Source organism: Budorcas taxicolor, chromosome 19 (genome assembly GCF_023091745.1).
Source record: "Budorcas taxicolor isolate Tak-1 chromosome 19, Takin1.1, whole genome shotgun sequence".
NCBI classification, from domain to species: Eukaryota; Metazoa; Chordata; class Mammalia; order Artiodactyla; family Bovidae; genus Budorcas; species Budorcas taxicolor.
The window spans coordinates 10,677,927-10,690,821 of NC_068928.1; the positions used below are offsets into that span (position 1 = coordinate 10,677,927).

General features: G+C 37.6%; 1 protein-coding gene across 4 annotated transcripts in view; it reads left to right on the plus strand.

Annotated features, from left to right (window-relative positions):
* VMP1 (vacuole membrane protein 1) overlaps positions 1-12,582 on the plus strand; it is a 124,695-nt gene extending 112,113 nt beyond the window's left edge. For 3 of the 4 annotated variants that reach the window (XM_052657920.1, XM_052657924.1, XM_052657921.1), the window contains 2 exons: positions 10,591-10,693; positions 11,743-12,582. In XM_052657920.1, the coding sequence (XP_052513880.1) occupies positions 10,591-10,693; positions 11,743-11,886 (247 nt within the window). In that variant the 3' untranslated portion in view covers positions 11,887-12,582. Of the gene's footprint in view, positions 1-10,590; positions 10,781-11,742 lie in introns of those variants that run through there. The other variant, XM_052657922.1, reaches the window with a different exon arrangement.
* Positions 12,583-12,895: the final 313 nt, after the last annotated feature.

Below are 12,895 nucleotides of genomic sequence, written 5' to 3' on the forward strand. Positions count from 1 at the left end.
TCACCTCCCCAGGTGGCAAGGAAATAATCATTTAGAGTTGACTGTTAGATCTCTGGTGGTGAGATTTCTTATCGGTTTTATACAACTTTGAATGCTGTACTGATGGCTGAAAGAAATATCCCTTCCACAAATGGCTTCTAGTCATAGTGTGACTATGAAATGGCCCAGCTACATAATTAAGTATGCCTTTGACCTGTTTTAATATATCATGTCATGGTATAACAGTCCTAAGGGCCCAGAGAGAATATAAGCCCTACCTCCAAACTTTATTGTAATTTTAAGGGTAAATAATTCCCCTCCCTTGACCAGAAATAATAATTTGTAGATTTATTTCTTGCACAGTTCTGGAAAGTAACCATTAGTATCAGTAGGCTTAGGGAAAGATATCCCTGTTATCTACTCCTAAATCAAAGGGTTTATCTAGTTATATATGAAAATCTGAACAGATACAGTGTCAGTAACATATTCTGAATGGTTAGAAAAAGGTAATAGCCTTGAAAAAGCCTTTTGGTTTATGGTATTTTTCTCAAGAGGACAAAGAAGAGAATCTGCAAAAAGATTAAGCATGTGATGGATTTGTTTTCACTCTCTTGTACCCTAAGTTGAAGTCAGAGGACAGAACCAAAGAACCAGGGAACTTTGGAGCTTCAAAGGCCTTACATTTGTTAGAGTCTTTTTTTTTTTAAGATTTTAAACTTAATTTTTATTTAATTTGAGATTTTCTCCAATGAAAGACTTGGACCTGTTTCTTAAAGAGCATGACCAAAGTCTAACTTTAAAATCATGATTAAGATGACATGTTCCGGTATTCTCACGAAATAGAGGATGAGAATTCCCAGAAAATAGCATCAAGGGTATGACTCGTAACAAGCCATAAGCAGACCATTGGCTCATTGTTCGGTTGCCAGGGTCTCATTGGAAGACAAAGTCCCCAGTTTCACCACACAAGAAAGTTTCCATAATTCAGTCATTGAACTCGGGGGATGGGGTTGACTGGAGCAGGGACTTTTTACCAGATACAGAATGTTCCATGCTCTGCTGTCTCCTATTTCTGAGTTAACTTGACGTTTGACCTCAGAGTCGGACTTGCCTGTGGCAAGAAAGATCATTTTAACCAGAGTAATTAAGTGCTTGAATCTTAATGTTGTTTCTTGTTGCTCACTCTGTGACAGGTGGTCAGAATGAGATGTGTTGGCCTGGACTTTTTCTTCTACAGAAAAAAAAATCTGGCCTTTCATTTTAAAATATAATGGTTTGCATACTCAATTGTCTGACTTTTTTTGATCATTGTAAGATAATCGAAAAAGTTATGGAAGTGTGGAACACAAATAATTGTATTAACTGGAAGAGGATACAGAGATTTTTAAGACCCCAGCTGCTGAGACTCAGTTGTACATACTGACTTTAATATATATAGTCTTCTATACTTCAGGTAGAAAACTCCTTCTTCTTCATGTCCTTTTCCTGTAGTTTATCTTCTCTTTTGACTCTTAACTCTTTGGTATTTTTGTTATAGATACAGAGAGGCAGGATAGTGAAAGGTTAAAGCAAGATCTCTGGAGTTAGATTGTAAAGTGAGAAATGGACATTGTATTAGGAAGTTAATATTAACCATAATTAGAGCATTTCAGTAGAATGAGGAATACTGAAACCCAGTTATATCAGACTACATTGTGGGTAAAGAAAAAGTCAGGCCAAGGTCACACCTGACACATTTTTGTGTTCTATAAATATTTGTGGACTAATTGAACTCATTTATTCATTATTAGGGGAGACCTCTGTATATTTTAGGTTGAGGGAAATACTCTAGTAAAAAGCTAGAGATGGAAAATACAAATGAAAAAAAAGGGAAGGACATGGGTTGGATATTAGCATTTAGTAAGAACTCTGCCAGATGCTTTACATATTTTTATGAAACTGCATAATAAAATCTATAGGGTATTATCACTGGCTTCATGGGAAACTGAAACGTATTCAAATTCATGTAAATAGTAAGAAATGTAAGGAGATAGGATCAAAAGCCTGAGTGGAATTGATTTATCCTCCTTAACCACTTCTTCCTTCAAGGCTGGAATGAAGATTTCCAAATCTTTTGAGGTAGAGGAGAGGGACATTGAGATAGCTCTGTAGAAGACAGTGAAGAAATCTGCTTGAAATTGGAGATTTGGATGAGAGAGCTGGTTTCCAAGGGCTGCCTCATGTGACAAGAAGCCGGCATGAGTTCTTCCTAGCCGGTCTCCTTGTTCACACTTGTATCAGCCTGGCACTGCTGAAACTTGCTGCTACCGGTGTTATTTTGAGAAGCCTACTGGGGTTTGTACTGTAGGTTTAAATGCATTTTCCCCCCTTATTCCTCTGATCACCCTTCTGGATGAAGTTCATTGAGGTCAGAGATCCTGGCTTTTCTTTTTGAGGTTATCTACTGCATTTAGTGATTTTCTGCCTAATGGTTAGAGTAACTAGATTTTTCTTGATGGGATTAAATCCCCATCAATATTGTCACTTTTTTTTTTAATCCATTTACCATCATGATATAAAGGCCAGTGAAGTTCCATGCTTTTTCACCTGAAGTTTAAAATTCCACAAACTATTCTCTATTCTTGACCTTTGGGTCTGTGGGTCCCTGTTGCTGATTTCTTTTCATTCGTAGAACTCAGTGGGTCATTCAGCCAACCACAGATGAATTTGTCACCATATAAAGCTACCATCAGTCTGTCATTTTCTGTAACTGAAATCAGTTGATTTTGAACAGGGTTTTGTTTGGCAGCCAATCACTTTACTTGGTTCTCAGAGACCGCTTCTTTAGCTCTGGCCTCATTCATTAACATAAATGCCTGTTTGGCTTCTGTTGCTCACGTCTACATTCTGAAATAAGGTTTGTTTTCAAAAGCTTCCCTTTAATGATAGCGTATTTCAAAGAGTAGCTGCTAATTGTAAGGAGGTATTACTTTCATTCTGATTCTCATAGAAAACAATTCCAAATGTTCAAAAGCAAGTGCCATTGCCAATTACTTTTTTTGAAAGATGCTGTGATAGAAATATGCTGTGAGGCAGTAGAAACCATACACCTGATGTTTCTCGATAAAGCAGTGGTCTTCCTTCTACACAGCAGCTAAGAAACTGATGGTGTCAAGTGTTTATAATTCTACTCAGCACACAATAGGCTAACGTGAGTACAAAAGAGGTTTTAATAATTTGAAAGGGGCACAGCTGTGAATGAAACTCAAGATGTTTTAATCCCAAATCCTGAGGTTGAATCACAGCGAATTTTAGATGGTGCCAAGAGACTATCAACTCAGACTGATGTATATGAGAAAGCCCTAGGTTTTAACACTTTCATTTCAGTCACCTAGTGTTACTGGATCTCAGTTTTACCAGGTTAAATATAAGTTGATTTGCAGCTGACACCAGTTCGTTTACTTGTCATATTCCTGGGTTAATTAGAGATCAGTTTGTTTCTCTTTTTCTTTCTCCTATCTCTGAGGACTAAAAGGCTATAAATATGAATCAATGTTAGCATGATGGCCTTTGGCTTCTTCAGAAAGATTGATGAACTACCTCCCCTCTTGTCTTGCCTGCTTCATCTCCTGAGCAGTCTACCTTCAGAGGAAAGAAAGGTTTTGTTTTGCGGGGGGAGGGTTTTGGGTGTTTTTTGTGTTTGTTTTTTGGGTTTTTTCATTTGTAGGGCAATCTATCATTGTTGAATCAGGGTAGGAGCCTGGGATCCATTCTGAGTCACTATGAATAGAGTTCTAGTACTGGTCGGGCCCCAGGGAAACTGGTGGTTAAATACTGTGAGAATCTTTATCAGACAGGAAATGACAACTCATTAAAATACTAACCGTTAAGCCTGTTTAGATCCTGGCCTCACTGCCCAGTGGGGGCGGGGGTGAGGGGGGGTGGTTATGGAGGAGTGGTGTTCAGTTCTACTGCGTTTGACTAAAATGTGCACATTTCTGAAAACAAAAGAATTACTTAAAAGACTGGTATCAAGAAAGGGCCTTGCTAGTCCACCTTGTCACTGAACTTCTGCTTTCCTGTCATCGCCTCTTTTGTTCAGAAGACAGATGAGTGTGTAATGGAGGTGGGGTATGGGTGGGCTTTTATTTCATCCCTGAAAATATATCCTACTAGTACCTTAATTGGGCTTTCCTGGTGGCTCAGACAGTAAAGAATCTGCCTGCAAAGCAGGAGACCTGGGTTCAATACCTGGGTTGGGAAGATCCCCTGGAGGAGGGCATGGCAACCCATTCCAGTATATTTACCTGGAGAATCCCATGGACAGAGGAGCCTGACGGGCTATAGTCAGGGGGTTGCAAAGAGCTGGACACCACTGAGCGACTTAAGCACAGCACAGTACCTTAATTATAAAATTTAATCTCTTTAGCAGAAGAGTCTAGCTTCAGTCTAGAAGAGTCTGTTTAGGACTCCTCAGCTCCCAGGCCAAATCTCAACTGATAGAGGAATTCTCTGGAGTCAGAGGATAAATTTGATTTATTGATTTACATATAGTGATCCTCAATCAATAAAATTCTAAAAACTCTAATATTCATTTAAAACATAAATATAAGTTTAACTGTGGGCACAAATCTCAGTTTCTTGAGTTCTGGCTGTCTAGGTTCTTAAAAGTCCTCCTTACAGTGGTCTATAAGAACCATTCTAAAGCATGGAAGGGCAAGAGAAAAGAGACCTTTAGTCTGGATCTTTATGGAAATAGCTTCCTTTTTTTCTCTAATATGTTACCTAACAATTTTACATTGAGTTGTTCTGCTAACTAAACCTTAGGATATTTTGACCTTTGGGGAACAGGTATAGTTTATATATATATCTGTATATTTATTTGTGGGTGTATATATATATATATATTTGTGTGTGTGTGTATATATATAGTATTTGTACCCCTTGCAGTTTAGTTCCCTTTTTTATTCCAGTGGTCTCCACCATTGGTGGGACTAAACTAGAACTTCTATTTATATTTATTTTCATCTTTGTCATTTCCTTTTGTGTATTTTTGTAATGTAAATAGCATCATTATGGTTATACAAATAGATATAATTATGGCTATACATCCATGGAGGATATAGCTTACCATTAGTCTGGTTGGCACTCCCTCAATCCATATGTCAGAAGATCACAAATTGGGTATTACAAGTACAGGGAAGGAGTGTTGTTGTTTAGTTGCTAAGTTGAGTTTGACTCTTGGCAACCGCATGGACTGTAGCCCACCAGGCTCCTCTGTCTGGGATTTTCCAGGCAAGAATACTGGAGTGAGTTGCTACTCTCCTCCTCCAGGGGATCTTCCTGACCTAGGGATTGAACCTGCATCTGCTGTATTGGCAGGCGGATTCTTCACCAGTCAGCCACTAGGGAAGCCCAGGAAAGAGTAGGCGTTCTCAGTACAAAAGGGGCTTACAGGGGGCATGCTGCAATTTACTGTTTTTACTATGCCCCATTAATCGGAAATATTTGCTAAAGTTAGCATGAAGGTCATCTTAATGAGACATTTAAAATTGTTTAATGTTTCATCTGTATTTTATCCTTTTAAATTTGTATTTATACATTTTACTCTTTGCATGAATAATGTCCATATATCAAAAATGTTCACAGACCATTGGTCTAGGCTTCTCTGCCTTTAAAAGCTGCTTTTGGTGCTATCAAAAAACAGGCTACTTCAAAAGACTATTATGCTGTCTGAATTATAGCAGCAGTAGACTTGATTAAACTCTTCTTTTCCCTTTCTTTTAATACTACCCCTGAACTGTATTTTGTAAAAACATTTTCTCACATTCATAAGCTTTCAGTGGTTTAACTAATCACACCCTGAGAATGTTATTTAGATTTTCTAATTAATCATCAGAGGAATGTTAAATAAATCAGCCTCAAAGTACTGCACAAATAGTGAAATAAAGGTTTAAAGAAATGTTTCTTAATTTTAAAAACTTTTTTTTTATGAACAAAGGTTTATTGCCCTTTAGGCTTACTTGAAATCCATGTCAGACAGTTTCTAGTATATTGGAAAGCAAATGATATGACATACACAATCACATCAATGCTAAGGTCTTCCAAAAAAGTGGTTAGGAAAGCAGAGCTTATATTAGAACTTTATTAATAACTGTTTAATTTCCTTAGGCATTTCAGCTGCTTAACCTTCACATAGACACTGTGTAAATAGAGCTAAACAAGACAAATCAATTTTTTAAAGTTTATGTTACTCTTGTGTTATTAAGCACTGTGCCCCAGTTTTATGATGGCACTTAATAATAATTATAGTAAAAAAAGAAGAAGAAGAAAAAACACATCTGGCTGGAAAAATCCAAAAAGAACCATGAACAGGAAGATTTCAGGTCTTTTAATAGTAAGTGCTAGTTTGATGACTATGTCCATGATGGAAAACAGATTCAAGTAAATCAAATGGTATGTTTTCTATATCTAGTGAACCAGTTTGTTTGAAAGTAACACAGTTTGAAGGGAGTTCCTTGAAAACCAAATAACAATGACCTATGAATTTTTGGAATGGGTGTATATGCTCATGACTAACCAGCAAATGAAAATGTAAGCATTTTGAAAAACCAGAGTAATCACATCACCCACTCAATGCAACCTCTGCCGATTGTGATGCTTCTTCTGGAAGATTTTTCTGGCTTTTGTGGGAACACAGTGCAGACCTTTATTTATAATGAGTTGATATGGGGAGAGTTTAAGGTACAGATTTCTTATCAGATAAGTGATTCCAAAAACAGAGTTACATATGCTTTAAAAACTAGAGAAAAATAATAGATTTTGTTTGTATATTGGTCAAGGCCCTTGACAGAATTTTGCGGAGAAGTTTGTCTTGTTTCTGTTTTAACATATACTTAGGTATATAAGCATGCAGAATATTGTTCCCATGAAACTCCTTTTGAGTTTAAACTTCTATGGATTTCTTTTCTCCTTCTCTTTTGTTTGCATTTTCTGAAAATTTCTTTCTTTCTTTATTAAGTTCAAAAAATATTTCCATTTAAATAATTTGTTGGAAATTTGTTTCTTCATGATTATATTATCTAAAAGTGTTTTTGTATGTCAAGAAATAAATATCAACGTATTACTATCCACACAACTTTTTTTTTACCCACCATGCTGAAGGTCTACAGCAAGGAAAAGTGGATGAGATTAATTTTATTCTTGCTTTTGTCTTCCCTTCTTTTTTCTTTAAGGCTTTGTCACCTAGAGAAAATGGCTGTTTACAAGGCTAGTTTAAGTATATTTAAATACAACCACTGACTGGAAAATAGTATTGAATAACTCTAATACTTTAAACTTAATCAGCACCTAATTGCAGCATCTTACCCACCCACTATGGGTTGAGATGAGAGTCCTTAGCCAGGTGCACAAGGTACTCTGAGTTTAATGGCTTTCAGAAAAGGCATTTAAGTTATTCCGTAAGCCAACTATAAAAAGACACTCAACTGTGTTGCAGGTTCTTCCTCCCTCCTTTCTTCATGTGTGTACCTTAAATTAATCCTGGATGTCAGAATGGACTCTTTTTTTTTTTTCTAGAATGGGCTGTTACTTCTGCTGCTTGAAAATAACTTGAGGGATGAGGTCATGGGGATGGCATTCTTGTTTTCCTTAAATGCATGTTAAGAGTAAAAGCTATAATTTCAGTTTTTATCTAGTCCATTACTTAAAGAGCTTTAGTGTTAATTTAGAAAACTCTAGTATAAGAGTGCTTTGTATAAGCTGAGGCATGTGTGCCCTGAGCCATTGTTTACAGACATAAAAAAATTAAAACTAAGATTTTGAGGCCTATATTTAAAAACTTGAGGATGTGACTAATAATCCATTATGTAACATTTATTACCTAGATTTCAAATATGTAAACTTTTGCGATTTATTTGGATCACGTGGCACTTATTCGTAATATTTTTGGTCAATATGTTGCTATAAAAGGCTTTTAACTTCTATTTTCAAGTGTTTCTATTTTCAGTGTTTCTATGAAACACTGAATCTCCCACCCCACCACCCAAAACTCTAAAGCATGTAATAACATAGCACCTTGAAAAATTAACCTCTTTATTAGCCCAGGATAATTCTTTGAAAGCTACACATTATGTAAACATATATTCTCTATCAGGCAAAAGAGTAGCCCTTAATGGACTTACAGTGGCAAATCACTTACCCTTTTCAGTTATTTTGAAAGGAATTTAGAATGATTGTTGCTAGTGCCTTCCTCATTTACCTCAACAACAGCAAAGTAGACCTTTCTAACATTGGGTCTTGAGTCTTAATTTTCTCTTTAAATAATGACTTGACCCTGGAGCCCAAGAATGGTTTGAGGAAAACTGTAAGCCATAGTTTTGCTTAACTTTGGTCTGAAGTTAGAGGTCTGAAGAAACAGGACACACATAACGGAAACCAGCTCTTGGAGGACATCAGAAAGGGAATGTTCAAGTCGTTGCTTGTATATCCTAGCTGTTCAAGTAAGCCTACAATCATTTCAGTCTCGCTAAATAAGTTTTTTTGCTTAACTAGCCCCCCTTGGGAGTTTAAAATGATGATCTAAGGTATTGTTACTAAGGGTGAAAGAAAAAATTTCTGGGAATTCCCTATTGGTCAGTGGTTAGGACTTGCCACTTTCACTGCAGTGGAGCCAGGTTCAGCCCTTGATCAGGGAACCAAGATCCTGCAAGCTGTGCACCAGCCAAAAAAAAAAGGAAAAGAATCAATTTCTGAAGAAAAGTTCTTAAAAATCTGCAATCTTCAAAGCCAGTCTTCTTACACATTTATTTCATTGGATTTTTTTATATTTCTGTGGTTTATTTCAAGTGTAAGTGGATGCATTCTTTTACGCATTATATAAAGAACTACCCAGGGAAAATCTTTCTTTTAAAGAGAAAGTTTGTACTGTTGTTGCTCCTGCGTAGAATAGTCATTACAGAAAAACAGCAAACAGTTCAGAGACAGCTCTGCTGGTTTACCATACTCACGTGAGGCCACACAGAAGGCTGTGAGAGGAAAGGAGACTTCTCCATCTTTGAGATCTGTCTTACGGGTCTTCTGGAATCATCCATGCAAGTCACTGCCTCTGCTACCTATCTCTCTTCAGGCCTTTTTACACATCTTTCAGTATTCCTTAAAGGACTTCTTAAACAACTTCACCCCACACTGGTCTCTCTTTTCTCCCTGCAGTTTCTTTGGAATGTGTCTTCTGTACCAAAAAGTTGAGAAATTTATTACTGATTTATAAATTCTCTTATTCACAAATGAGTTCGTGTGTGTGTGTGTGCGCATGCGTGTTTTGAATCCATATAATAATGATTTGAGTTCTTGGACATGGACCACTTCTTGCAGTTTTTTTCTCTCCCCATAGCACCAATTACAGTTTGGATATAAAATAAGGACTCTATTAAGGGCTTGTTGGTTGATCATTAACAGACCCGAGAAAAGTGTCAGCCAGGAGTATGTATTTGTGACCCTCTGGTAAATATAGTAGCAAGAAATTTCTCTTCTGTACTCCTGCTTTTTGTTAGAGAAAGCAGCAACTGAAATTGTTCTAGAAAAAACGTGGTGACATTAATACTTGCTTAGAGGAGAACTTTAGGTACTGTTGCAAATACATAAAATACCCTTTGCTGGCCCCAGGAAAATGACTGGGCTCATTTAGCTTTTAGCCCTGTTATGACAGATGAGAAAATAAAGGTTATAGAAAGTAGAGATGTTTGGTTTTCTAAGTCGCCCCAAGTTACCGTTTTTTTTTAAATGCCTGCAAGCATTTCTAAATAGGGAGCCTGGTAGCTACAGTTGCCAAACCGGTTTAACAGCACTGCCTGCACACATTCTAGGTGAGAGGGAGCTCTGAGTCCATCAACTTATCAGCGATCTCTATCCCAGTCATCTCAGAACAAGTTGTTTAGTAACGTTGTGTAGTTTCTATGCAAGCCATCCACCATAAACCACGACGTGATTCAAGGTTCATAGTTCCTTCTTTGTTCCTTTGTTAATCACTGACTTCTGCCTGGTAGGAGGTGCCTCCCAAATTTGCTAATGCATTCTTTTTGGATAAGGATGACGCACAGATTGTCCTAATAAGGACTTGGATTGAGAAAGGACCGCCTCCTCGGAGAAGATGGGACAAGTCAGTGAGAGGGCGGGCAGTTTCTTTTTCAACCAGGGATGACACAAGCATAAGTCATTTCCTTATTAATCGGTTCAAACCAGTTCTTACAGGAACTGGTGGTGATAAATGTGAGACTTCTCAGAAGTCATTCATTTTACTCTTTGTACCACACCAGTGTGCAGCATCGGCTGAGCTCGCCTCACTCTGAGAGAACCAACTCTCCTGCTAGACTCTCAGCTCCTATTTCCTTCTTAAACATGTTGGTGGGAGAGAGTTGTCTCCCGTAAGGGGTTGTGAAAGGATGAATTTTTATCCATTGGGAAGAGTTCACAGGATTTTGCCAGCTCTGCTGATTGTTGTTGGGTTTTTTCCTTTTTCTGTCTAGTCCCTGCTTTTTTGAGTCAAGGCGGTAAGTGGATTTTCCTTTAACATTCTTTCTTGCTTTTCTTCCCAAATGTGTCTTTTTTCCTGGGGTTATTGTACCACGCCTCCAGTGCTGTCCCCGGCATAGGTCCATCTCTGCAGAAGCCATTCCAGGAATACCTGGAGGCCCAGCGGCAGAAGCTTCACCACAGACGCGAAATGGGCACACCGCAGGTGAGACTTTTCCCTGGTTTTTTTCTCTTTCCCACCCCCACGGTTTCAGGCTGCAGTTACATTCATGGCACTCACTGGCATTTTTAGGCAAATAGAGTGAGGTTTGTCAGGCTTAATAGAAGTTTGAAGCTCTGTGTACCCTCTACTGGCAAATGTCTTTGTCTGAAGCAGAAAAATGTAACTTCTGTTTTGTACTTCTCCCCAAAACGAGCATTGGGCTAATGGAAAATAATAGATATGTTATGTAGAATGAGTTATTACCTTGATCTTCAGTGATTTATTTATAAGTAGCAAGTATACTTTCCAAGTGGATTAGAAAGTTAAGATTTATAGCATAACAAAATATTGGATTTAATGAGTTCATTTGAATATCTATTTTTGCTCTCTTTTTCTTTTCATTGATGGGAAAATAATTGTTTTTTTAATATAAACCAAAGCTGTTAACATAACTGAACTTAAAAACTTTAAGCCTGCCTTTTATATAAACAGTTCTGTAGCAAAGAAAGGAAATGACTAGGAGAGGATGAGTAAGCAATAACCTGAAATGGGGAACTTGAAGGAAGCATAGGGTTATTTTTGTTGTTGTTTTTAATGGCCTTACAACGCTTTATGTGGCCCTTTGCTGCCCTCAGTTGACCAAACATAACTCCAGAAATAGATAACATTTATGTTTTAAAAGCTGCTCCTAATATTGGAACAAGAATATATATAAAACTATCTTGACACTACTCTATAGGTATCCCCATGGTGACTTCAGATAGTAGAATTGAATCAAAGACTTGATGTAGTGAAAGACAAGAAATGACCTCACACCCCATTCTAAACTATATTCAACATTGACTTTAACAAAGTGAAACCTTTAATAACTGGGGGTAAGAAGGCCTGAATGTAGATTTCAGGGTAGCTGAAGAGATAAGACTTTTTAATTGTTCATTAGGTTATAAGCGCCAAGTTCTCATTACTTTCGTTAAAACATGGTAGATGACTCCTTGTTTACTACCAAACTAATGAAGCATTTCTCGTGGGTTGTTCTGCCTTTCTTCCTGCAGGGAGAAAACTGGTTGTCCTGGATGTTTGAGAAGTTGGTTGTTGTAATGGTGTGTTACTTCATCCTGTCCATCATTAACTCCATGGCACAAAGTTATGCCAAACGAATCCAGCAGCGGTTGGACCCAAAGGAGAAAACCAAATAAGCAGGAAAAGTTTTTACCTGCAGAAATTAAAATGGAAGGGTTCTGCCTTAAAATGGGAGGACTCCAGATCAGGAAGGAAAATTCCCTTTTCCAACCTGCACCAGTTTTAATTCCCCCCCAACCCCCCGCCCCCGCAAGCAGTTTAATCCACATCTTGCACTGACATACTTTTCCTTTGTTAAGGTAAGGTATCCACCCTCAGTTCAATCCAAGTTGTATTTTGTTAGGATGGAATGTGATGTTCAGCAGCAAAGTTAACAGAAACTGGCCTTCTATTTGTTACTTTCAAAGGCCCACGTGGTACAATTAAAGAATTCCGACCGCCGCCCCCCCCCAAAAAAAAAATTCCTAAGTATGTTAAATATTTCAAGCTTTTTAGGCTTGTCAAATATGACTTCTTTGTGTTTCTAAGTCATCAAAAGTGTATATAAGTTATACTAGATTGGATAACAGTCTTGCATGTCTATCATGATAAAATTTAATATGCCATCCTGCCCAACCCTTCCTCTCCCACCTTCGAAAAAAGGCCATTTTATGATGCATTGCACACCCTCTTGGGAAACTGATCTTTCAATTGTGAGACAGTATAAGGAAAATCTTGGTGTCTTACAAATGAGCTGACACCATTTTTTATTCTGTATATTTAGAATGAAGTCATGAAAAAACTTTATAAATACATCTTTGATCATTCCAAAATTGTGTCCATTTTCTTGAGCGTTTTTTTTTAAACTTCCTTTTAGCTTCTACCAACTAAATTCAGCCTTGCCACATCCACCACGGCCGCAGTCTCTTAAGCCTTCATTTATTTGCATGAAAGGGCCACCACCAGGCGTTTCTTGGTTGGGTTGGAATTGGGCAGCTGGCTACACACTGCTGAAAGGGCAGCTTAGGTACTGGTGTATGGAGGGGACTTGGTTTGTGAAAACAGGAGAGATGATAGTATATAAATCAAAGGACATGGAGATAAAACCTGTTTTAAAAGAAAAACAAGCTTTCTCATGGCTATTAA